Source organism: Chaetodon auriga, chromosome 1 (genome assembly GCF_051107435.1).
Source record: "Chaetodon auriga isolate fChaAug3 chromosome 1, fChaAug3.hap1, whole genome shotgun sequence".
In the NCBI taxonomy this organism is placed as follows: domain Eukaryota; kingdom Metazoa; phylum Chordata; class Actinopteri; order Chaetodontiformes; family Chaetodontidae; genus Chaetodon; species Chaetodon auriga.
In genome coordinates, this window is record NC_135074.1 from 26818746 (window position 1) to 26846723 (window position 27978).

The window sequence follows — 27978 nt, forward strand, 5'->3', positions numbered from 1 at the left end:
AGTTTAAAGCTGAAAAGCCTTCACTTTATCCTCGTCACCATTCTATCCTTTCAAATCCAGAGTGCTGCAGCCCAGTGCCAAACTTATGAAAAATGCGCCACCGTCAAAGTACTTAGAGACTGCACTGTAGAACATTTGGCAGTATCCCTGGAGATTATGCAAATCTTTTTGGCAAACTTGAGATGAGCGTTAATGATTCTCTAGTCCGTGATTAATCACATTTGACTACACTTGGGTCTTTGTGATGGAGGAGTAATGAATACTGATGACAGATGAGGAGAGAGAGGACTGGAGATTCTTTTCATATTGTTTGAGTTTTCTTGGTGGATGATTTTATGCTCTGCTGTTGGAGGCATCTTTAAAAGAGTGACATGTCCCAAATTCTGTGTTTGAAAAATATTTCTTTGAATGCAGCTTCCTGTTTGGAGGAGCTGACTGTTGTATGAGCAGGCGTACCTGATATAGTAGCCGGTGTGTGTGTATTAATGCTCTAAAGCATGAGTGCTTCTCTCATCTGTTTTATCTTTGAAGTCATGAATGAGGAGGTCAGGAATCCATATATCTAAACTGTTATTCAAGGAAGACTTATCCAAAAGCCTATGCATCCAACATGTGGCTGAACAGTTTAACATGCCAATGAAATGTCTCACATATATGATTATTCCATGTTGAGGGGCTCTGGCAGGATGTGAATATATCACAGTGTGTTATTCAGGTAGTCTGTCAAGAAGACTGCTGCAGGTCCAATCAATATTTTGTAGAAGCTATGACTGAAAAAATAATCAGCGAAGTTTTATATAAAATCTGCCAACTGTGTGAATAGAGCACGATCAACTCGCTCTAACAGAACGCTATCGCAGGTCCTTCGTTCTAACAGCTGTCACACTGTCAGAAGAAGTCATTCTACTTCATAAACCTACTGCACTGCTGTTATCTATGCTAATATATGCTCACATTATCCATTACATGTGCAATTTTGATTTTGTTATACATTCTTCAATGGTGCAGTAGTACAAACGCTGTATTTATTATCCATATTGGCAACAGCGTTTTTATAAACTGTACATAATGAACATATGTACAGTTCATTTTTTATTCTTTATTCTGTATCCTCTATCTTTTAATACTTTGCTGGCTTTAACGACTTAATTTCCCCAGTGTGGGATCAATAAAGTTTTATCTTATTGATCTCTTCTTATCTAACCAGCGGTGTCATGTCACCACAGACCAGAATCCAGCAGACCATGGAAGCAGACCAATTTCATTTCAGTCTCTGAGAGCAAACCAACTGCTCCAGATGATCTGAATTCCTCAAACGGCTTGGAACAGCAGAGTTTGTGTGTGAAAAGGGGTAAAACCTTTGAGGTGGTGGATGCAGATACTGATGCAGATGTACGACCACAAGTTGCTTTTGTAACAGAGACCAAAGGAGAGTCTCAGTTCCCATCGTTTTTCAAGTTGGAGATTGATGATATGTGGCAAAGCAAGACTCATCATCCTTGCCAGGACTTACAGTTACAGTTATTAATGTGATAGAAATGGAATGTGAAATTCATAGTTTTGTTTTCATTAGTGCATAATCACCTGAAAAGAAGAATTGTTCATCAAGGCGAGGAACTGATGAATGCATCATAAATTACGGGGAATATAGAGGAGGAAAAAATGGCAGATTTGCCAGCGAACTATTAATCGAGCCAATCTTCACCTGCGCAGGAGTGGATGTTTTTGGACCCAGGAACATTACATCTCATCACACCAGAGGAGGCATTGTGGAAAACAATCACTGGGCAGTTTGTCGATTGGAGCTGCTCACTTAGAGGACAGAGAGTCCATGTCAGCTCCAAGCTTAACAAACACTCTGGGGAGACGTTTTGCCCTTTTAAGTCCATCCTAGCCACTCAGATGTGAGCATGGGATGAGTTCTATTGGATCAGGCATGTAATTAAAGATCAAACCTGATAGCTGTGAGGTACAGAACTACCTGTCAAGTAAAGGATGCTCTTGAAACATCAATGATATGAATGCAGAAGGTGGATGCAGCATCAGATCCTGAAGAGGACTTTGACCCTCAATTTCTTTGTACAAAACATTGGAAACAGCCTTGCTGCAGCTACAGCCTTACAGGAATGTACTGTGGAGAAACACAGTGGTTAAGTCTGAGATGTTGTGTTGTTCAGAGACCACCATGATGCAATAAGTGGCCCATTGGTCTCATTGTGAAGAACTTCTTAGCATAGACAGCAAACTGTGGTGGAGATCAAAGTGATGAAACATGCCACCGCCACGGTCTCCATATCTCCAGCTTCAGACGTTATTATTCTACTTCCTAAGAGAATCTAAAATTTAGGGTGGTTCAACAACCTCTTGCATGTGTGTGTGGAAAAAGTCTCTATTTAGCTGCATGGTGGCTGTAACAAGCATGCAGTTTATCGCTTTTATTTCCTTTGATTTTGCCTTTAAGTACTGCGTAGATGTGATATTTCACCTGCAACACATTTGATCAGATTTATGCTGTTTTTAGTTGTTTTCATGGAGAAATGTTGAATGCTTCATGTAAGTTAATAAGGACCTTATTGGGTGTGTAAATTGACCAGCTTCACATGTCAGCTGCAGTATTTTACCTAACTGCTTTGGTTTATTGTCTGAATACTTGCCAGCATGCAGTATTGTTTATTTTAGTAGATATACTGATATGTATGCTTCTAAGGAAATCAAGTGGTGTCACTGAGATCAAGATCTTTTTTGCAAGAGACATCCAAGTAATTTAAAAGGAAAACAAACACATCCACGCATAATGCATGATGCACGACCCCCTCACATTCGCAGAACTTCATTGTTTTGTCTCAGTAAAGGAGCATGAGCATGCAAATATATGTAATGGTTTACAAAAGCAGTTATCTTATTCTTTGTGACATCAAAGCAACGTGTCAAGCAAAGCCTGTGCAGTTTAACAACCAAAACACATGGACAGCAAAATCTAAGTTACATAACATCTAGTAAATCATTATGCCTCCATTTTTTACTTGAAATATTGTTTGTATATATAAAAATGCTAACTAACACAATCATGTTAAAGTGTAATGTGACGCACCAGATGAAAGGGTGAGCGTAGACTAAAGGTTTTGTTGTGGTGTTGTGTTCCTGACCTGTAGAAAGAAACACAAGTTTTTTCTGTTGAGTCTCTTGTTTAAAAGCAAACTGGATCTTATTTACTCTTGCTTATAAATATGTGTACTTCCAGCAGAATTTCCCTCCTTGGTAGAGGTGGGATACCACACTCTTGCAAAGTTTAGGCCAGGCTAAAAATACAATAACAAAAGAACTCTGTGCAGTCGCTGGTGGAGAGGTTTTGGGTTTGATTGGTGACAGTGATGCAGAGACAAGTTGACATTTAAAGAGATTCAGAGCACACACAAACCAACAGAGTGCAAGAATGATTTACAGAGCAGAGGGGCGCGTAATGGAAAGCAGTCTCAGCAACTCAGTCTAAATACTTTAAATACATTACAGCGATGAATATTCCCCAGTGCGATGTCATTATACCAGCAGTGAATGTCATGTTGCCATTTTCCCTGTGTATTTATGCTGAAAGCTGATCTCCAATAGAAACTGAGGAAGTAGACATTAGATGTTGTTAAATTGTGCACACTTCAGACACCATGTGGGCATAAATGAGTGGAATAGAAAAACTAGAGGCCATCTTGTGACAGGATCACACCAGCTGTGACACCCGTCAACATGCCGACCGTCTGACCTATGACTGCGCAGTACTCTTCTATATGATTACATGAGCTCTCAGTCCTCATGGGTTGGACCACACCTGTCTCTGAATTCGGTCTTCATTTTGATCTCAGCTACTGTACCATGGCTAAGCACGTCTGATGCACATTCCTTGTGTCAAACGAGGGAACTTCAGTACTAACTTGGCTGAAAAGTTGACCAGGTGAGGACGGTTTGGCACATTAAATGAATCTGGCACCATCTCACTTCTCTCATGTCATGTGATCTGTTGCACCATACGCACTGGTTTTGCATCACGCCTAGCATGATCCCAGTCAGTGCTGATGTTCACAAACCCCAAGACCCCAAACTGAAACTATTAATAACATATCAAATAGAATGGCATGAGACTGAGCAATGTCAGTGTCCAGCTTGGTTTACATTGAAAGGCTCTGTGGTTCATTTGCATGCTGTACATCTGCAGAGCTCTGTCCTTTGCAGTCTGTCATGTGATGTGCAGCAGCTGACAGCTAATGGTTGAAGCTGCTCTTGCTTTGTGACTGTAAGAGATGGGTGAAAACTCCTCTACTTGACTTTATCCGTGTAGTTCTGTCCATGAATTGTAGCTCTGGGCCTCCTGTCTGAGCCTCAGTGGGACCCTGTGACTCTGTGACAGCTGAGGGAGGTAATGGGAGCAGAAGGTGGACATGAATTAAATATAGGGCACGGATAGTCTACAGAAAAAGGAGAGGGCTACTGGAATTTGGTTTTGGCACCGGGCCCACAACGTTTCGTGTGCTGTAACTTATGTGACATCTGATCTTTCCTGTGTCTCAGTCGCACCCTGGATGTCTGCAGCAAACTGAAAACTTCAGGCTGTTTGTACTGTTTTACTGGAAACTTACTGGGTTTTATTTTTGTGCTGAGGACAAGTTAGTGTTGTGAGTTTCCAAATGTTTTCAGGAGCTACACCATATTTGTTATTTACAAGCAGCTTTTGTAGACAAAATCTACGACATCGAAGACTATATATTGTATCAAAATGTCAAGATGGAAAAATGTATGTTTTTAGGATTTTCTGCATTGAAATGGTTTATTTTAGGAGGCTAAGGCAGCTACAGAATGGTAAAGAGTGCTGCTTGTCTTAGTAATGTGTGATTTGGACCAGCCTACACTGCTATAATTACACAGCTTCTACCTGAGTGTAAACCTGCTCCACTAAAAACAGCCAAAAATGGCCAAATATAACTTCTTACCTTCATACAAACCAAAGCTTAGCCGCTCCCTCTAACAGGAACTCAACCTGCAGCTGCTTCACAGTAAAAAACACTTGAAGCACTGTGATGCACCTGCAGGATGTGATGAGTTTGTATAACGGCATGGTCACATTAAACATTCTGAATATGAAACTAGTCAGACAAATCCCCCAAAATGTGCAATTCACCACAATTTAAGACCAAGAGAAGCAGCAAATTCTCACCGGAACCACTAAATGTTTTGCATGATTTTTGACAACCTGTTAAAAAATGTTTAGTAGTTAATGTTATTTCATTCAGCTGTTTGATTAATGAGCTGATTGTTGCAGGTTTACAGTCAGGAGACATGTCACCTCATGCCTGCAGTTCTCAGCACATATCTGTGGTGGCAGAAGATCAAATAGAATCCACAAAGTACACGAGTTTGCCTCAGAGTGCTTTTGAAATATTTAGAGAAAACTGACTTACAGCCCCTCTTTCCTTCAGACAGGACTGTTCAAGTTGTACGATGAGGAGTTTTTTATTCAACCCCTGGAGAAGACGAGTGGTGAGACCTCAGCACCGCAAGCTCATGCCATCTACAAACGCCATGCGTCCCCTCCCTCCTTGAGTCCAGTCGTGCGGCCCATCTCAGAGAAACAAGCTCTCAACGGCACCTGTGGAATTAAGGGTAAAACACTTCTCAACACACACACACACACACACACACACACTACATGTAAAGTAGCTCTTGAAAATCTCACAAGCCTTAAAACTTTACTGAAACTGTGTAATAAGATACAGTCAGATAGCACGTACGGATCATTCAGGAGAAGTAGTCGACATCATGCCGAGTCTTAACCTCTAATTAAACACGAGACACTGAGTACAAGACTGAAGATGATGCCTGATAAAACATTTTGTCTCTCTCATGAGTCTGTCCGCAGCTCATAATCTGCAGAGGTCAGAAGAATAAAAACATTGAAGTTTAGAAGTTCATAAATCAGCTACTTAAAATTCTGGGTGGGTTTAATTGACCCTGAAAGAAAATTGAACATCCTAGAAAGATCAAGAAGATGGCTTTGAGCTGATGAATAAATGATCAGGAATCTGCACAGAAGAAAAAAAGCTCTGCCTGACATCAATGCAGTGGTGTGTCAGGACCAATCAGGCTCAGCAATGTGTGAGCAACTGCTGAGGAGAATGAAACTGCTCACAGAAAGAAGTGGAATGAATAGAAAGTATCAGTGCAATCACCATAACGTTAGTCATAGATACAAAGACACAACCCTGATTACAAAAAAGGTGGGACGCTGTGGAAAACATGAATAGCACAGAATTGCTGATCCTTTTTTAAACATATACTCTATTGAAAACAGCACAAAGACAATATATTTAATGTTTGAGCTCATCAGCTTCATTGGTTTTTGTAAATATCTGCTTATTCTGAATTTGATGCAGCAACATGTTTCAAACATGTTGGGACAGCAGTTAAAGACTGGGAAAGATGTGGAATGCTCCAAAAACACCTGTTTGGATCATTCCACAGGTAAACAGTTGATTGGTAACAGGTGATAGTATCATGGTTGGGTATGAAAGGGGCATCCTGGAAAGGCTCAGTCGTTCACAGGCGAGGATGGAGTGAGGTTCACCACTATGTGAACACATGATTGGATAAAGGAGATTAACACATGAGCTCAGGAACTAATAAAAACAGACAATGTGCACCAATTGATTGATTGATTTTACAGGTGAGGGTGATAGAGATAAAGTCCTCTGTCACATATATGTAATTTTGTATGGGAATGTCATCATTGTAGAAAAAAATGAATGTTTATGGATAAATTAACCAGATGGGAGTGTCTTGCACTTCTTTCTCTAATCCAATGAACAAAACTGACAAAAATACCTTACAAAATTTACCCAGTTTCATCCTGATATCAATCAAATATTTTCGAATTCTACAATTTGGTACAATTCTGATAATTTTATCAAGGAATATAATACTTAAATCCATTGTTGCCCGTGTCAGTGGTTTGTAAAATTGCCCAGACTGGCCTGATAACCCCCTCTCCTCCGAAGTTTCCAGTAACATAAAATCATCTATCGTAAACAGAAAAGAATAACGGACGATTCAGAATAATCAGCATCAATTATTCAGCATTCAGCAGCAGGTAGAAGACGGCTTTCAAAGCTACAGGCGGTGTTAGTGTTTTGATTATTAAGCGAAATTGCAGACTATTACATGAGACTGCTGGAGACGATAGTGACAAAGGATGTTATTTCTATGTGTTATTCCCCCAAAATAGACTAAAAACAACAACAATGATCCATTGTGTTACTCACAGTGGGTAAACATCGACGGTACTTTCATTCTCAGCTAAATTCATTCCTATTTATCATTTGATACTTAAGCACATTCTGTGTGAGCTCGATATTAAATAAGGAGAGGGAGAAGAGGCTTTGTGCAGGTTTAGGCCTTGGTCCAAGAAAAACAGCCACATGCTCTGGAGCGCATGTGGCAAGTGAAAAGTCGTCCCTGGTGTGCTTTGTTGACACTCACTCTGCTTCTGTAAGAAAATTTTAAATGTCTGTTTCTTTCTCCCGTCTCCAGATTCCCATCAAAGTTTCGAGGACGTTGAGAGACAGCGGGAGCGATGGGAGCGCCGCCAGCAGAGAAGGAGGAGAATTCGTCAGCGCTCAGTCAGTAAGGAGAAGTGGGTGGAAACGCTGGTGGTGGCTGACCCGAAAATGGTCGAGTATCATGGGAGCAAAGCTGTGGAGAGCTACATCCTGGCTGTCATGAACATTGTAAGCATTTGACATTTCCAGCAGCATCAACAGAACATTACCGTGCATCAAAATCCACCGTGTTTGAACTACAATTCAAACCATTTGTTGAATAGTTTGACATTTTGGAAAAAAAAAAACCAAACACTTGTTCTCATTCTTGCTGAGAGTTGAAGAGTTGAATGAGAAGATTGATAAGACACTCATGTCTGCAGGCTAAATATGAATGCTGAGCCAGCAGGCAGTTAGCTTAGCTTAGCTTAGCTTAGCATAAAGACTGAGAGCAGGAGGAAACAGCTACCTGGAGCCTGGCTCTGTCCAGAGTTAAAGAAAAATGCCTCCAAGATTTATGACTTAACACGTTATATCACGTAGATAATCCGCACACAAACCAAAAATTTAAAAAAAAAATACATATATATCGTGGTTTTACAGAGGGCCACGCACTGGAACTATTTCTTGGCAGGGAGCAGTGACTTCCAGTCACCAATGAGATACAGCATGTGAAATCGTGAGCTTCAGAGGTGCTAGCAGGCACATTTTGTTCCCTTTGGAGAGAACCAGGCTAGCTGTTTCTCCTTGTTTCCAGTCTTTATGCTAAGCTAAGCTAACTGTCTCCTAGCTCCAGGAGATCAAATGCAACAGCGGTTTTGGGTGAACGTTAAAAACTGACGCACGGCCTGAATGCATGATTTGCTTAAGTGTGATCACTGCCGGTGATTTTGAAAAAAAAGAGCTAATGATGTTGATTTTCATGTGAAGATACCTGAAATTTGCTGTAGACCTTATATAGACAATATTGTTACTACGAGACAATGAGACGAAGTCATGTAAAATAATGATGAAGGTGAAAGCAGCAAAGGATGTTTGAGCGTCTCCCCAGATGTTTCGGATGATTCTTCTGCTTGAGGTCAGATTCTGTCTCACTTCTTCCATCCTGGTGTCACGTAACACAATGGATGGATTCACCTTTTCTCCTCTATCTTTTTCCACCTCGCCTTCACAATTAGTGCTATCACTGCCTCCTCGTTAGGGGTTAAGTAAACTGACTCCCTGTCTGTTATTGATTAGCACATAAGAGTTTTTTTTTCCAAAATACAGTCATATCTGCTCTGACTGCTGCTACTGAAAGAGCTATCAGAGGACAGAATATCAGGAAAGGGAATTCACTGACAGAGAAGCTCAGATTAACTGACTTAACAGACAATAATACACAGAGGAAGCTGCCATTATTCCCCACATCCTCTCATTGGAGTCCTCTACACTCCAGCTTTGAACTTTAAGCCCCAAACGATTCAGTTTTGTGAAAACAATCTTGCACAGCATCACGGGAAACAACCTCTTACCCGTGTCCAAACAATAAGTAATGGCATCATCTTCCTCAGCCACCAGCTGCTCCATTGTCTCATCACCGGCGCTGAAGAGGTTCATATTTTCATTTTCTGCTGCACTGTTTGAACCCAGTGGTTTGATTCACAGCCAGGGTAGTCAAAGTCTGTTACATCACGATCTTATGGTTAATTATTGTAGTTTCTTTGGGGTAATTATTGTAGCTATATATCAGCAAACAGACAGATCACATGGACACAAAGGAAGATGCAGGACAGATCCAAAAAGCAGTATTTACCTTGTAAATGAACAGCATGTGGCATGAGAGGAAATGTCTCAAATCAACAGCACATTGTTGCAGGAAAAAAACCCACGAGCTTTAAATAGCTGCAGCTTTATTTTTATTCACAGGATGAACAACAGAGAGAAGTTGAGACTGAAACACTGAAAGCGTATCTAATGCCACCGATAAGCTTTTAAAAACTGTTGCAAAATTGATTCAGCTACGAGATGTTTGCTGGAAACATCCGTGAATGACTCTGAGAGGCTACAAACAACGTTTTGATGAATTCAGTCCTTTGTGCGTGCGTGTGTGTGTCGACGCTCTTCTGTCTGAAGTGCCTCGGTTACACAACTCGTACAGAAGGTTTAGTGTGTTCACGTTTTGGCCGACAAGAGGAATGAAAGGAATCTGAGCCATATTACAAGAGCGTTGCTTCTAAACTCTGTAGTAACTGAACTGCCCTCAGACTGGAGTGGTTATTTATTAGTGGAGAATCAGGTTTCCTCTCGTTCGCTCTTTGGCATCGATCTGCTGCCGCTACTGTATGTCTCACAGCCTGGTGTTTGCTTCGGCTGCACGGCGAAATGTTATATTTGCATTGAACAAAGCATAGCTGGAGCCTCATGCACGATGAAGCGTCTGTAATGAATGAATGAGTTGCATGAATTATAGTGTAGAATGGGGCTGTTTCAAACAAATGTGATATTTTTTGGACAGTTTTCTTTGATATGATAGTGGACAAATGATGTGTGACAGTAGATGAAGGGAGAGAGAGACAAGGGATGATACCCTCTGAAGGTCAAAAAGGGGACGATTTTAGGATCTGGACAGTGTCTAAAACATTAAGGCCACCAGGAAAACACCCACTTGCAGCTTGCACAACATGTTGTCTGAACACGTCTGAAGCCAAAAGCATTTATAGCTGTGAGACTTGATTATTGTACGAATGAGGATAAGGTCTTCTCAGAGGCGTTCATGGTGATGCACTCAGCTGTTCGTATGAAAAGTGACAGATGTAGTCATCTGTGCATCTGGCCAGTCGCTGCGCCAAGTAAGTATGCTTGTCTCATAATAAAGTAACAGAAAGTGCCAGACTCAGGCCCCTCAGTGGCACACTGACGCCTTAACAGTCTTCCCTTTTCTAGCCTCTTTATGTTTGTAGTAAATGCACTTATGGTCATTAATCTGTCAAAGGGTAGTCAAAGGTTTTTACAGAGGGAACTTTGGATATCTCTTTTTATCATCCATTAATCAGAAAATACTGTCAGCAGCCATAAAAATCCATTTTGGCCTTGTTTTTAGGAATAAAATGTTAAATAAATCAGGCTGCGAATGATGTGAACACAGTAATACCCTTACAATAACTGTAAAGTTTGGTAAACGTAAGTGCTGCTGAAATGGAGCAAAAAATCCATCCTGATTTTAAAATTTCATATATTTTTAGACAGAAAATAGGACATTATGGGTAGATATGACCATGAAACTTCCCTGTTTGATTATGACATTGAGGCAATTATTTTTAGTACAAGTTTTCTGAAATGTGATGTTTGAATATGAAGCATTATCTGTCAAATAATGCTGATTTGCATAAATGTCCAGGTGAGAAATCTGAACCAAAATAAACACTTAAATTTGTATTTTTGTCTCTGTCCACTGGTCTGAAAGACAACACACTGTGGAAGCAAAATAGCCCAAAATCTCAAAATTGAGAATAATCCAACATACGACGTCTGAGCTCTGAAGCAAGCGGCCACCTCCCACTGCCAAAAACTGCAGTTCCTCGAATGGCCACTTGAGGCTGGCTCCAGAAGCAAGTCACTCCCCATAGACCTTCATATTAAAATGCCAACCTTAGCAAAAATAAGCAGAAATAAACGTGTTTACAGCCTGGTACAAAAACGATTTTGGTCGTTATTGCTAATTACTCATTTCAGTTCTATTAAGGCTTAAAGTTCTGCGTAATTATGGGCACAGCTGCTTTAAGTGACAGCTCGCTGCTTGGTTTCTGCAACCAGGCTTCAGCTCCACCCACACTCCCCCTCTTTGCTCGTTTTTAGATCAGGTGGGAGGTTGATGGAGTCAGCCTGCGGGTGACTTTACGGAGACCACCACCATGTTTCATAGAGTCTGTCCTCTGGGGTCAAAGCACAGGTGTTTTTTCGAGGGTAGACCGACATCCAGCTGTGACAGAAATGCAGTCGGTGTTGTAGTCTGTGGGCAGCAAGTGATGTTCTTCCCAGAGGATTTAATGAGACCTTTGTTGTAACAGATCAGCAGTGCAGGTCTGGTGTTGCGCTGTGAGGAAACCTCTGCTGAGCCAGTTTATACTGATGCTCTCCGTCACTCACAGCTCACACATCTATTGACCTCTGACCTTTGTTTCACGCTTCTCACTTCTCGTTTCTCAATACTTTGACCTCGATCCTTCGCTGCTCTCCAGTAATCGACCCCGTGGTGCTCCCTGTCTGTCCTGTCCTGTATGAATCAGTGTGACATGCCACCTCAGCTCCAGACCATCATGTCAAAGCTATAGACTCATTTAAATGCAATATAATTTTGCACTGCATTTACACAGTAATTATGTGACATTTGAAGGTTCAAGTTGATCCAATTACAAGCTGTAATTATAGATTGTTGACTCTTTAAAGGTCTAGACATTTAATAGCTGGAGTAAAACCTCTAAAAACTGTTGGCTGTGTGTGCAAGCTCATGTCTGAGGTCTGCTTTGTGTCTCCATACCTCAATAAAGAGGGTACGTGAGGGAAAGGAATCAAAATATCCAAAGATTTTCCGAAAGATGAGATGAACGAGTTTCTTTAAAGGAAATCAATTCATTCATTCTTCCTTTTTGTTGAATGCTGTTAGACCTTGAAATGGAAATAAGTCTCAAAGTTAGACGGCGGAGTGATATCTCTCACATTCTTTTCAAGTATAAAAACAGAGTTTCAAGGTCTGACTTTTTTTTAGTTCACATTCTTCTTTGGACATTTTCTAATCATGTGACGTCCAAATGTCTGATGGATTTATTTATTTATTTATTTTTAATTTTTTCAGGTGGCAGGTTTGTTCCGAGACGCCACTATTGGAAACGCGATCAACATTGTTGTCGTTCGACTCATCCTTTTGGAGCAGGACGAGGTAATCAGAATCAGAATCAGAATCAGAAAAAGCTTTATTGCCATGTACGCTTTTACACATACTAGGAATTTTTTCTGGTGAAATTGGTGCATGACACATCTATCAAAGTAAGAGCATTAAGAATATAACAATTTAAATATATATACACAAGTCTGTTTTTGTTGTTGCTAAAAACACTTCTGTTGAAGTACACACATTCACCATTATCTACTCTCTAATTTACATGCGTATTAGTCGCATATTGGTTCTTAATTAGTCTTTCTAAAACACTTATTACTGCCTCATTCTGGGCTTTGGGGGGTTAGGATTCATGTACAACAACACATTTACTACCAAAAATCAGTAATTAGGAGCTTATTGAGGGAACACTCTTTGTTGATGGCCGAGTAGATGTAAAATATAGTCATGCAAAATGATAAATATGTATATAACATCATGTCAGGAGTGACACCAACTTGTTTTAATTCAGTATTTTCATCAGTTTTTGTTAGTTTGGATATTAAATACTCTAAATAGGATAAGCAGAAGCCAGTGAATTATTTAGCTCACAGGTGTTAATTAATGTCATCGTAGATATCATTTTTCGCTGTAGATAAAATGCAGGTATTTAATGACTGAACACCTGCAGACAAAGCTCCTGTTAATCATGTTTATAATCTCTCAGACTGAAGTTATTGCAGTTCAAGATCATTTCCTGTTTAGACAGAACTGAACTGTTCCCCGTGTTCTTCTATGCAGCAGCAGATAATAAGTTATAAGGTGTGAATGCAGCATATAAATACTAAAACTAATAGAAATGTAACATATTAGTAAATATGTAAAGAAGTGTACTGCTGACAGGGCTGATGTGAGAAGCACGGCAGTCAAAAGCTGAAGTACACAACACATTGACAAAGTGATTACCTTGTTTTTGTCTGAATAACTGCTATTACAGCCCTCCAAGAGGCTGCACTGAGTAGCGACAGCAGAGAAGCTGCAGTTTCCGTCTTTTTCCGTCATGCAACCTGTATTTTTCTCCAGTGACGAGCGTTAGCTGCTAATTTTCAACTTGCTCCTTCTCTTCCCTTCATCTCCATGTGGCATGTGGACATCAGGATGACTTAAAGATTTCACACCATGCTGACAACAGCCTGAACAGCTTCTGTAAGTGGCAAAAGAAACTCAACATGAAAGGAGACGAGCACCCGCTGCACCATGACGTGTCAGTTCTGCTCACCAGGTAAACGAAAACGCACCTTTCTTCCTCAACCGTGCATTAATTAGGATTTCTAAGAGATCCGGCTGATGCTTTGTATTTATCACGTCCCTCCAGAGCAGTTATTGATTGAGCAATTTGGATGGTTGCAGAAAGAAGAATCAACGCTGCGTGCTCTTATTTTGTAGTCTTTTGTGCTTTGAAGTCGATCCCATTTCAGAACAGCATCCAGCAACTCACTGATACCCCTCATCTCATTTTTAAAGGGCAATAAATAACCAAAATGATCATTTTTTAGATGTCTCTCAGGTTGATATGTGATGAAGAACATTCTAATTTCAACTGTGAATCACATTTCCTTACAGATACGTCACCAATCTTTCCCAGCTTTAACAAAAAAAACAAAAAAAAACATATAGATATATCTTCAATCCCACATTTAGAACATATCTCATACACATTCCTGATCCGGGGCCCATTTTGTTATTTATCTGAGCATATTTATGAACTTTGAAGGAAATCTGATGGTCCAGTTGTGAATATCTTCACTTCTGGGTAAACTCCATGACCCCAGACCCCAGCTGTGGATCCAAGAAGTGGACGCAAACCTGAAAGAGTTCAGCAGAAGTTGGTGTTAACATAATGGAGCAGATATTTGTAGTAATACCTGACTTAATATCCACTCATTGCAAATTAATTTGCTTGTTGTTTTATGTCTGTTATTGTTTGGTTTAGCCTTTATTGAGGTCGTGATTTAATAAGGGACGAAGACATTTTCAGACATTTAATCTTCTCTGTGTTACGAGAACAGAGGAGAGGTGGAAAAATGTTCCTTTCAGATTCTAGTGCGTCTCCGTCACTTCACTGTTGTCCTTGACAGCCACAGATCTGTGAACATCTGACAAATGGGAAATAGTATCCGTCTACATGCTGTCTGTACAGGAGAGAGGAGACTCCTTCCTCTTCTTCTTGAAATAGTTTGGATTTGGACATAAAGTAAATGGCATTGCCATAAATGTCATAAATTGTATGTGACTCCAGCGTCTGCACTTACTTTTCATTTATGACATTTTCTTAAATATCATAATCTTGGGGATTATAATCTCGACCTTTGCTTCTGCATTCCAAGTGAGGCAGTGCAACGTGAGTTGGTATTTTGGTATTTGAGAATAGACGAGGCAAACTCTGGACTTGCAAAGCAGCAAATGCAAAGCAATGACAGAATAATGCCTAAAATGTAAATATTTAATCAAACACTCTCCAACAGGCAGATGAATGTAAATATGCATTAAAGTAGAAACATCAGTATATCAGTCTGCATGTGTTTGCAACTCTGCAGTTTGGTTGAGACAGTATCTGTTACCCACCGCTGCTCTGCACTGTGTGAAAAGCTTTTCCTTCAGTTCATTAAATCTCTGCAGCCATCTGAAGTCAGCCTCACAGACAGGCTGATAAATCTGCAGCCTCTGACTGAAGATGTGCTGCAGCAGAGCACGTCTGTCCACTACAGAGGCTACAGAAGAACCAGACAGTTTGCCTAAAGGCTAAAAGGATGATTCTTTTCCCACAGTTAGTTTTTGTGGAACATACAGTCAGTGGTTTAATTCATTATATAACAGGAATTAATTAGATGTATAGAAAACAAACGGTGGCTCGTGTGTAATTCATGTCTGTAATTTCATGTCGTGCTCTGTTTCAACTGATGTCTGACCACCGTCCCTCGTCACAGGAAGGACATCTGTGCAGCCATCAACATGCCGTGTGAGACTCTGGGTCTGTCACACGTGGCGGGGATGTGTCAGCCGCATCGCAGTTGCAGCATTAATGAGGATACGGGCCTCCCATTGGCTTTCACTGTGGCTCATGAGCTGGGACACAAGTAAGTGTTCACTGCACACACACACACACACACACACACACACACACACACACACACACACACACATTACTGCACAGTATTCCGAATTATGTTCACGTTGTCAAATAATCAGCAGAGAGTGAAGACTTGAGTTTTCTGTCATGTTTCCAATATCGCCATTTAACTCAGAATAATTAACCTAAATGCAATTTGTTCGTTAAGCCCCCCCCCTCAAGCTCCCTGTTCTCCCACAGCACAAACAAGGTTCACCATCCAGGCCACTTACAGGCTGAACTGACTGGTGCAAGCAGACTTTATCAACTTAACAAAGCTAGTTAATTAACCCGACACTCTGTCGCTCATTGCTGCTATTTTATCATAATTCAGCTTCTTAATTACGTCTTTTGAAATTTGTGCTTGACGATTTTTTTCCCCTCAAATGACCTCACTACAAACTTGGTAATTAAAGGAAGTAAACGACATATAAACGAGGAAAAGCTTTCTCAAGGTAATCTCAAGACAGTGGTAAAGCTCAGGAGCTGTTTGAAACCTCCCAGACGAATTATATTTTAAATGACCTCTTAGAGTATTTAATTAATTGTTGAAGCTTGTGACTTGATAGCAGATACCAGTTCTGCATGGATTAAAGCAAACCAATGAAAACCCATAGCTCATGTTCCATGAGCACCCTTGTATTTGCTGCTCTGCTGTGATTATAGCTCTCCTTGTGCATCTATTTATGATGGTTTATGTGGGAGGACTTTTATAGAATAAAAGAATAGAGAAGTGGTGGTTTTTATCTGTGTGATTATTGCTGCTTGTTTGACTGTCAGGAGGAGAATTAATGTCTCTTCAGACTAATTCAGTTTGGCTTCAATCAATAAAAGCCAGTCCCTGTAAAGTGTTATTCTCAACTGTTTATGTGTATGGTTGCAGGTAGTCCTGAATATACATTATACTCGGGGTGTTTTTCAGTTTTCTGAATGCATCAACAAGTCCTGGATTGACAGGAGCCCCTTGTGAATACTGAACTGTTCTTTCTATAAGGAGAAAATGAATTCACTGAAGCTCCAGCTGTGACTGACAGAATGTTTTCAGCATTCACAGGAGCAGTGGCAGGAAAAAAAACTGTGTATGTAGTTTTATTTCCACGAATCTTTCTCATAATTAGACCCCTTTATGTTAGATTCTGAAGATAATCCCAGTAAAGATTGTTTTGCTTTTCCCATGAGAAGCTAAATGTTGCTGCTTGCAACTGAAAATACTGTAAAGTGGCTCATTTCTTTTTTGAATTCATAAAACTGGTGATGCAGTTGTCCAAAAAGGAAAATACAATTCAGCCACACACAGATGTAAAGCTAACTAGCTGCTAACAGAGCTTCACATGTTTTTGTCACTCTGGGAAGCAGCTTTTGATGGAGCGTAATGCTACAACAGCAAGTTTAATATCAAGATTCATTTTGTCGTTTTACGGCATTCTAAAGTCATATTTATGCCTACAGCTGATAAAATATGCGAGCTAACGGTCGCAAAATTGAGAGGCCTGATGATGTTTCCTCTTCCTTGTTAAAATGTCAGATGCCCTGAAAACAAGCACGATGCTGCTACTTCATCGAAAGCTGACTCTTAAAAACCATTGCAAGTTATCACAAAATGTCTAAGAACATAATCTTGATTTTTTCACAGCGCCAGATTTGTCTTTCTTATTCTAAAATTTCTCGCATGTCTCTTAAGAAAGTTAAAGAATGATGAAAAGTGTTATTCACAGTGTGGGAGAGAAGGTGTGGGTTTGTCCGTTCACTTATTTTTCACCAGCAGCCAGTAGAAATGCTTTCAAAGGCACAAAATCAGCTGCTTAATTCTCGCCGCTGTCATTCTTGTTGCTGAGCTTCCTGCCTTGACAGACACAAGCATCCGTAAAGCCGCCACAGCCGTTCAGGAGGCAGAGATGAATGGGAGCACAAGCATTGTGCAGTTGACAGAGACGTGCAAATATGTGTTTAAGAACAGTTTGTTCAACCTTTGCTTTCCTTAATCGCTGCTGTACACAGATTGTTTTGCTGCATTGACTTTGAGGCTGCACCCACAGGAAAATCTTGAATGTGTACAGTACAGTTGACAGACACATGTGTCTGTTGTTGTACATTATAGCTTTGCTTTGATGTGTTTGTTACATGTTATGCCCACTCACTTTAATTTCACTCTGTGTGGGTTGTGCTTTTATGTCACAGCTTTGGGATTCAGCATGATGGCAACGGTAATGACTGTGAACCCATTGGGAAACGACCTTTCGTCATGTCTCCACAGCTCCTGTACGGCGCCTCCCTGCCCAGGTGGTCACGCTGCAGTCGCCAGTATATCACCCGCTTCCTAGAGTGAGTGCCAGCAATGGTGTGTGACTGAGTTTGTGTCTTTTAAGGTCAAGGCTGCGTTTGCCCTCAACTTTCTGAATGCGCCATTAAAAAGTCTCAAAGGCACTTAATACGTCCTGACCTGAGGGCAGACTCACCATCGTGTTCAACTTGTCAAATGATAAAACATACACACTTCCTGCTCTAGAATTACTGGTGTTATGCCCTTTCAAACTGCTATATTTCTCCTTTGCAGTGTTTTTCGAGCCATTTGCCTTTATTGAGCTTCGTTCTAACATTTATTTTGTCCATGCACTGCGTCAAACAACTGCCCTTGAAGTCTAAGCGCTGCATTCAAAGAGCAGCAGATACATAGGTTTTAATTATTTTACAGTGCAATAGTAGCATGGTGACAAAGAACAAGTAACTAAAGAAATTCTTCATTTTAGTCATTGTTAATTTGAAGGTTTGTCCATTTTGAAGGAGGTTATGGAGTCTAAATGCCACCTTTTTCTCAAACTGACACTACAGCGAGGTAAACATACATGCTTATACAGTGTACAAGCCATATCTGTCTATAGCACCGTGTGTGTCAGCTGCTGCTGTCAAGCCCTGATGCTGCCTTCGACAGGACATACGTTGAATGTCTGAAATAGTTCACTATAGTTGCCCCAGTTTCTCTGCTCCAAGCATCTGGAATTCATTTAGTGGGTGTTCAGATTCTTGACAGTATTGTAGCTTCTTGACTCCAGTGCGGAACAAAAGGGCCCCGAGGCGATATTTACACTGGTGGGAGTTTGCTAGACAAAAGCCACTGGTTTGTCTGTTTGTGTCTGAGCCGTGGCCACTAAAACGGAGCCAGGCAGAGACCCCCCCCAGCACCCAAAAAAGCACCACTTTCCACACATCTTTGGATAAAAGTTTGCACCAGCGGCCTGACTGTATTGTGTAGGGCTGTTGAACTTTTCACTGACTGTCTGATGATTCTCTGGTGGATTTTCATATTTATGGGTTCAAGTGAAATATGTCAACCACCATTGGATGGTTTGCCATTAAATTTTGGTAACTCACTGCTTTTTTTACCCAGATGACCCTCTGAGATTAATCTCTTTGAGTTTATTACTGCTAATAAGTCTGCTGGAGTCACATGCTGATTGGAAATTTTACCTGAATATAAAAGGCAATGAAATTCTGCTTATTGCTGACAGAAGACGGCAAACTGACTGACTGACTGACTGAAGAGAGCAGCTTGAGGTCATTTGTGATCCAGAATAAGTCGTCCTACATTATGATAAAGATGTATTTAAGATGGCCTAAATGACAAAAAAAAAGTGACCATTCAGAGGAAAAGAAACAAAGAAATCAAGAAAACATGACACTGCCCCCCCCCCCCCCCCCCCCCAGCTGGTGGTCCCACTTTACGCCCTCCCTCTCAGTATCCTGTCTTTTGAACTCCACATCCGGCTGGCCAATCCAAAAACCATTAAATCTGCATTGATCATTTTCTTCACATAAGACTTGACTATTGATGCTTATCTTCTCATCTCCTTCCTCTAAATGCCAGCTTTCGTCCCATTTTCTCCGGTTTATCTCTTCCACTGGCTGCAGGACAAGGCTTCTATTGTGCATGGCTTCGGTTGTCCTCTTCTGTCTGTGCTGCTTCAGAGGTTTGCTCCGTAGGTGTTGTTTTATGTGGAATGTGGAAGGTCACAATGAGCTGAGTAGTTTAGATATTATCACATAGACTGGCTGCTCATAAACAGAGCCAACCTTTAATGTGATTTAAATTCCTGAAAGGCCATAGAAGCGTAGTGACAAAAGGATCCGCGGTAGTTGAAACAGACCGTTACACCCTTGAGATATTTCATGCATAGCGTAGCGTATAAGATTACAGCTCATATATTGATTATAAATTAATTTTGGGGTGAATGGATTCATTAATTGGCATAAACATTTCCAGGAAAGCTGCCTTTGACAAAGGCTGCAGTCGAACCTAATTTGCCCTCTGCGCTGCCTTTCAGTCCGTAGGCACTCATGGAGAACATTTTAATTGCTGCTGTTCAATAGTCATTGTGAGGTCATCTTAAATTAATGATTTTGTTGCGCTAAATAATCAGCCTCCGTATCTTTAAATGTGAAGTGTTCATCTTTTTAATCTTTAGGTTAGCTCAAGGGGATAAAACAATGAAGTGTTTAACTAAAAAAAGTGAACAATTAGTGGCTTTTACAGCCGTTTGTTCTATATTTGACCAAATGTCATTGACAAGACTTTGTTTTTAAAACATTACTCACACATTGCTTGCTCTTCAGAGCTGCTGTAGTCGTATTTTTCTATTAGCAATGGATGAAATGACTATGTATTGTGATGTAATGTGAAAGGGTTCACTTGTAGTGACGAGCCCACAAAGAATCATCAGCCAGCCGGGACGGTACAGTTCACAGAGTGACCGAATGAGGGAAAACATCCTGTGCAAGTTATTTACATCTCGTTAGCAGCAGGGATTTGACTGCAGCGTCTCACAGCGGGTGTTTAGCCATTCCAGTGCACAGTATGTAGCAGGGTTATTCAGCCGCAACACCATCACATTTGCATATTTTTATTCTATATACTGCTACATATTTTTTAACCAATGTGCAACAGTGAAAAACACTGTACTTGAACCGTGTGCAGGTCTAAACCCACGTGCAATTCTCCATTCCCTGCACAAATTATTTAATTTTTTCCATTAGCAATAATATTTTATATGCTGCTACATACTTTTTTATCCATTGTAGGATTCCTGAAAGACATTGTACTCTCTTGTATAGAATGTATATATACAGAGTTTTGATTTTTTTTTCCCCCATTTTAATATTATATTTGATTCCTTTCTATGTCTTTTTATACTTTTGATGCTACTGCTGCTGACTGTAACACCCAAATTTAATAAAGTGTTATCTATCTTATGCTCATGACATCTGCAGGACAACACATATGGATTCAATAAGGCAAATAACATACAGCTCGGACATTTTCCCGTCCAAGTGTGCTTACAGTAAACTTTGACAATGCAGCCTTATAGCAGCTTGGCTATATGTGTTCATGAAAGCAATTAAAATTCATATCACAACGTTCCCATTTATTTAATAACCACAGCCGATCGCAATTAGCTGTCATTATGGAGATTTGGGTGGAGGCTAATATTCTCGTGACAGCCCCAATGAATCAAAAGATTCGTGTGTAAATCAAAGATGACAATGCACCGAGGTGAAAAAATACTCTACTTACATTATACACTCTATCTGAAGTACACTTTGTGCTATTGTTGTCACCTTGAAGTATATGTTGGGGTACAGGATTCATGAGCATTCAAAACACACTTGTACAGTTGTACAGGTGTATAAGTGAAATTAAAGTACACTTGAGTTAAGCATGCTAATAGTGTATTACAAAGGACTTGAAAATAAGTATACTTTTCATAAGCACACTTTATTACTATTAACATTGTAATTATGTATGTTTGAGGTTTTCCTCTTGTAAAGACCTTATGTTTCAAGACCGAAACGCCCAATGACCCTGGGACACATCACTGATGATGTGTCTGAGTGCATCTTAAGATGTATTTTGGAAACTCCAGAGCCTGGCTTTGCTGGGCCAGTGACATCCAGGAATAGACTGGATGACATCCATGAACAGAGTGGTGACAGCTGGAGAGACAGCAGACAGTGCAGAGGGCTGCAAGGGCTCGCACCCCCTGCTGCATCCTCTGAAAGGAGGAACCTGCTACAGAACATTGAAAAGGAACACACCCCCGAGTGTCAGACAGACAGAGCTACTGGTAACGACCCATTCTAATGATCAATGGACAATGAGCGTGGAATGTGTCTGCAGCAAGAAATGTAAGAACCTGCATGGTTTGCTTGGGGACAGGTGGAACACTGGAGGAGGATTCAGGCCTGGAAAAACCCCCCAGTGTCCAGAACCTCTGTGCACCTAAAGTATCGAGCCAGTTTGACACAGTCCTCGAAGTGCCAGTTCAAATGGGCTTCACACAGATACAGAAAGAGAGAGAAGACCTGGGTGAGACTGGCTGTACCAACCACAGAGTTTGATTCCAGCAAGTCTTGTTGAAAGGAGGTCCAGGATATGATAGGAGCAGCAAGAGGAGTACCGTACAGAGTCGATAAAAGATGCCACAATCTTCTGCAACAGCCGTGAGGGATCCTGAGGGTGATATGGAGGAGAGGGAAGGTCGCTCAGCAGTGGAGATACGCTGAAGATGTCTGGATTCCTAAGGTGGAGAGTGCCAGGAACATTGAACAGGAGCGAAAGGTGTTCTTCAGCATCTTTGCTCGTTGAGTATCTCCTAAAGAACCAGCACATTGATACAACAGTGCAACAGTATCAGTGAGCCTTTTGCGATGAACATGCCGGCCAAATCAGCAGAGGCAGAGTGCAGAGGTCCAGACCTGGTGTCCGCCAGCCACCAATACAGGCATTTATGGATGATCTCACAGTAATGACAACTGGTTGGAGATGACTGCTGAGAGGTCCGGAGAAACTCATGTCATGGACACGAATCAGCCTCAAACCAGCAAAGTCCAGAGTGCATCTTAAGATGTATTTTGGGGAAAAAACATTATCTGTTTAAACTGATTGTCCACGTATCTGCTTAGCAGGAATTAATGGAATAACTTTCTAACTTTAATTTTTGCTCCTTTGTTTGTGTAAGCACGCACTCTGCAAGTTATAGATAATTAAAATCCTGCTGAGTTGTTTTCACTGAGTTCTCCTCACACTGTCTGTAGCACCTCATTCTGAGCTGCTCTCACACTTATAGCAACTCACAGCATTTAGTGTAATTGGCTGTAGTAATGAAAGGCTGTAATGAGACAATTAGCTAATAATTTAGTGATGCCCTTTGCTGTTTTCAATCCTCTGGAAGTTTCTTTTTTCTCAAATGCTTATGTCACGACCAGTCTCAGAATGCGTCTATCTATGCTTTTTTCATTATGGAGCCCAAGATATAAATCAGCTTTGATTTGTCTGTAGACGGAGGAGCTGTGGACATGAATGCTGACAGGATCGCACAGTGGACTGAGCTGGACAGCTTAAGTAGCTGCACTGACTATCATCATGTCGTTTTAGAAAAGTAGTCAGTACATGAGGTTCTTTTCTCTCATGCAATGACAATTATTTATATGTTTGATTCATACGAATTTAATTTGTTATATCAATTTCTGTTTTCATTTTTCAGATACTCTGGTCGCACATACATTGAGTACGTCTTTCCGCCTGACATATCTGTGCTGGTTTGTCTTGGAAGCAAAATGAAAATAGGTTTTAATCAAATTCCTTTTTAACAGAGGACTTTGAACGTGCAGGTTTTAATTAGGCTGATGCTCTTAATGTTGGAACGCTGGAGGAACGTCACTGCTGTTTACATTATGTGAAGGATAATTGCTTGTCGTATAACATGACAACATGCAGAATCAAACCAGCGAAGTTAATTTCTCTTTTACGTACAACTAATTTCCAATGATAATTAAGTTTCCGGTGGCTGCCAAGGTGATGTTTACAGTCAATGCTTGTTTTTCTGTACCGTGCTGGAGTCACAGGGACGTGGTCGAGGTGGATGGTGGATGGATTTGGCGTCCAGACTGCGGTCACGTTTTAGGGAACAAAAGCAGTTGGGTTAATGTTGGGGGAAGATCATAACTGCTGCTGATTAAACATTTTTCCCTAACATCAGCCAAGTGCTGCCGGTGTCTCATCATAACCACAAAACAAGTAAATAGTGCCGTCGTTGCGAGTAGATTTTGCCTGTCATGCCTGCCGTGTTAATGCCTGACATGTTAATTAACAACATGTCCTCACTGTGTTTATACAAAACGAAATTCGGTTGGCATTACTTTACCTTCAGAAGAGATTTTTTGTTGGTAATTACTTGCAATACAAACACCAGGAGGAAGAGCCGGAGCTTAAGATAAAAACGTCACCCTGCCCACGTCCATTGAATGCAACACATCAACAGATTTTTGCATCACATGACAAGTAAAATAAAAAATTATGTATATCTCAATGACTGTTGAATGGATTGCCGTTAAATTTTGTTCATATTCAAGATCCCCAGAGGATGAATCCCTTAATCCACCTTGAGGTTCACGTTGGTTGTTTTCAGTGGAAGATCTCCTTCCTGCCCCGCTGAGAAAATAAATCATAACGTAGTGATCTTGATTACATAATATATACAATCTACTCCACCTGAGAAATAAGCTTCTCAAAGTAGTACACAGAAAATTTTGATATTATGATCTTACTGAAGCGTCCGTCAGTGACATGACCTCGAGACTAAACTTGTTCACGTCAAAGTGCTCCACCGGGTGCCTTTGTGCTCATCACTGTTGGTGCTTTTTTATGTTAAGATCTCATTTGAATTTTGTTCGTTATTATGAGTCTCGGGATATTTAACACAAGGATTACTGCACTAATTTGGATTCTTGTCATTATTTTTGTTTGCTTTGGCATTGCGAGGTCATTGCTCCCGTGCTGGTCCGCTGCAGTTCCCAGAGAATTTGTAGTCAAACAGTAAGGAAGCCGTCTTTCTCAGATTGTCTGCTGATGAAGGTTCTTGTTTATTTATTCTAAGCAAATCTTGCTGCCTCTGTAGATAACTTACAAGTTCATTATATTTGATATTTTCTGGGAGAGTCCGGCCCATGTGTAAGTGTTCACTGCAGAGAGAGAGAAAAAGGTATTTATTTTGATAGAAAGCTTGCAGTATGGTACTGTGTGTATAACCAAGAGACCTTTATGAGCTGCACTCACCAGACTTTTTTTTGTTTGTTTGTTTCAACCATCCACCCCCTCCCCCCACCCTTCACAGTCGCGGCTGGGGCTGGTGCCTTGATGATACCCCGGTGAAGGAGAAGCTGTCTCTGCACTTGGTGCTTCCCGGGGTTTTGTACAGCGCTGCCCATCAGTGTCGGCTGCAGTATGGATCTGGGTCCCTGCTCTGTGATGAGATGGATGTAAGACTCTCTATAGCAACAAATACATCAAAATAAATCCATACGAAGCTGTGTGCAGTTGTATGGAAATAATGTCCCTCCTTTCCTCTACTATTCTCACCTCTCTTCTTCACGCTTCATTGGATTTGACCCCAATGCTCCAGCTACTCATAAAGCTGTCACAACATGCTCCTTTGTATGCCCACAACCTCCTCCACTGTTCCCTGATCCCATTGTGTCTGCAGTGCAGTGTGCAGTTGCAAACTTTACCACATTAATATTGTATCAGATTGTTGAAAATAGAAATGCTTCCTCTAAACCTCTTTATTATGAATGCACTTCACCTGCTTCCAATATGTACAGCATCCAGCCCCAATTCCCTTCACCAGTGTTTTAGGGCAGCAGGGATGTAACCTTTGAGGCAAAACTCAGGGCACAAAGCTCCCAAAGAACTCACCTCGCTGCACCTCTTGCTGCTGTTATATAAGCTTGTTGCTCTGATCAAACAGTAATAACTGAAGGTGACTCAGATGAGAGCATCAACATTTGTACCAGCAAAGGTTAATCTTACTGAGTGTTTGCACATGGTTTCTTCAATCTGTGGTGTCCACAACATGCACTGTATGGATTATTTAATCTGTTCTTTAACTTTAAATCCAGACTGGGACCAACAGATCCTTCTTTACCAGAGTCACTAGATAGTTAACTGCTTGTTACATCATGCTGATGTATAGTTTTAATAGATCCTCGTCTTACAGCGAGTTGACATTAGTGCACTCTGCGCTAACATGCCATCAGCAATTCGTAAGAATATTAATTCAGATGACAGTTGCTGAGTCTGACCTTTCAAACGGTAAATCTTTGAGAGGAAGTCTTTTGCTAATGAGCTCATTCTAACTTACCCTATTTTTATGAACCTAGACAGATTGGACATGGAGTAGAGCTGTAACACTGCGTCTCAGGCCACATTCAGACTGACAGTAGCATTGTGTAAAGAGAATACAAGAGTTGCTGTGAATGCATTTATACAGGCACCATTAAAAAAAATAGATAAAATGCTATTGAAGTAGTTCAGTTTGAGCAGTATATCAGTGAATTTAAGGCTTATCAAGTTTTGGCTGTAGCCAAAAGTCACAATTTCAGCATAATGGTAAATGCTAACATGGAGCATAACAGTGGATAAAACATCAGCCTTTGCTTGAAAAATCAAGATAACAGGCATATGGCTTATTATAACATAGTTTGTACGGTAGAGGGATAATGCAGTCGATAGACAGTATAGCATTTGCTTTGTGCTGTCCTTCCTGCCCAGTATATGAAGCAAAACTCTTCTTTTTCAGTGTTCTGAAAGGACAGCTTATGCTTGAGAAGACATGTTGTCCTCACAAGAATGAAAAAGTGTTTATAGCGTGGACACAATACCTTATAATGGGGGCGGTGACAGGGCACATTTTGACAGCCTCTCCTCGAAAGCATTCATATTGCTGCACTTGGTTGCATGAAAAGTGACAGAAATTGTCTTCTAGAATGAAAAAAGAGCTCGAGAGAGACCATCCATCAGGCACATCTGATGTGCACTGGAGCTTTAAGGGCCCTGTGTGTTTTTCTAGCAGCCCACTGGTTTCATTATGTTGACATGTTGTATCTGTTAGCAGCTCAGTGTGGCCGGACAAACTACCAACACAGGAAACCCCCCTCTCTCCATCAATCCTAAACTCATGACATGAGCTGGATTTAAACTCTCTGCATGAGCAAAACTGACTTCTTATTATGCAGCTGGTCGTGCTAACATACATGACACGAGGCAATTACACAGCGAATGATTAACAAGGCTTGAACCGGCCTCAGTCTTCAGGTCAAGAATCTCATAGACTTGTGGGAAATATAAAATCAATGCAGACATGTTTTTGGACACAGGACTTCCATCCCTCAGGGGAGTCTCTCCTGTTCTATGTGTATGTGAGTAAATACGTTGCAAATTCGATTAAATCCTCTCGGCGCTCAAAGCTGCGTTTGTTAGGCCGCCGTGTATTTTGGCTGGGAGCAGATATACAGTCCATCAGACCAGAGCGGCAAGAGTGGCAAAAGATTTGAGACCACACACGTGCATTTTTCCTACACAGTGTCCCAGCATGCACCGGTTTTACAAGCAGCCCCCAGGATAGAAAAACAATTGGACACTTACAGATTTACACACCATCAGTCTGCTGCTTTCAAAATCCACAAATTCCAATCAAGTCACACGGTTTCTTACGCTGAAAGCGCTGAGTGGTGCCTGTGTCTTTTTTTTATAGCACGGCTAACGGCTTAAGGTACCCTGTAGAGTTTTATTGTAAACAGACATACAGCAGTTGTGTTAACGTTCTCACCAAACTGTGCGGTGTGTCCTCCAGGCCTAACTGACACGTTGAATGCATTTCCTTCCTCATCAAAGGCTGTTTGCTGCTTTATATCAGCGCTTCAGCACAAAACGGTGCAGGGAAGAGACTCAAAAGGCACAAAGTACTGTGTAGTGGGAACGTGGAAAGCCGCTCGAGCGCAAAAGAAGCCAACTTGAAAGCGCTAACATTTACTTACATTTGCGTTCAGCTGGACTCCATTTCATTTTATTGAGAGTTAATCATTTCTTACTATTTTCGACTCAGCTGTAAGCCCACGTGAGAAGAACTTATCTGCTTTGCCTGCTATGATCTTTTGAAAGTGTGGCAGCACTCCAGAAAGAGTACTTGAACTGAAATGATATAAAACATGTGTCTCTCTGCCCAGGCTGCACACACTTACTGTATACTGTTCAACGTCAAAGACTCCAGCTGTGAATTATGACCTTCTATCCTTCTAAGTGCTGCTATTGTGCCAACTCTCACAAAGGGCTTTAAGCATGAAGCTCCATAGACGAAAGCCTTGTACAGAGGTGCAGCCTGCAGATTGAATTGTGGAGTGCTGGTTTTTCCAAACTGTAGAAAATGAATGGCACATCCGATTGTTTTGTGTCCTTGGTTAGAGGGATTACGTAAATTGCTTGATACTCCATTGGTTTGGGGATTTGGGAAAGTTTCTGTATTGACTTGTTTGTTTTTGCGTGAGACACA

The 27978-nt window shown here is 40.9% G+C and overlaps 1 protein-coding gene across 1 annotated transcript in view; it reads left to right on the plus strand.

Annotated features, from left to right (window-relative positions):
- Nucleotides 1-27978, plus strand: part of adamts7 (a disintegrin-like and metallopeptidase (reprolysin type) with thrombospondin type 1 motif, 7) — a 66939-nt gene that overhangs the window by 8527 nt on the left and 30434 nt on the right. The window contains exons 3-9 of the mRNA XM_076738413.1: nucleotides 5463-5646; nucleotides 7570-7766; nucleotides 12412-12495; nucleotides 13590-13714; nucleotides 15420-15569; nucleotides 17780-17923; nucleotides 24766-24910. Of these exons, the coding sequence (XP_076594528.1) occupies nucleotides 5463-5646; nucleotides 7570-7766; nucleotides 12412-12495; nucleotides 13590-13714; nucleotides 15420-15569; nucleotides 17780-17923; nucleotides 24766-24910 (1029 nt within the window). The remainder of the gene's footprint in view (nucleotides 1-5462; nucleotides 5647-7569; nucleotides 7767-12411; nucleotides 12496-13589; nucleotides 13715-15419; nucleotides 15570-17779; nucleotides 17924-24765; nucleotides 24911-27978) is intronic.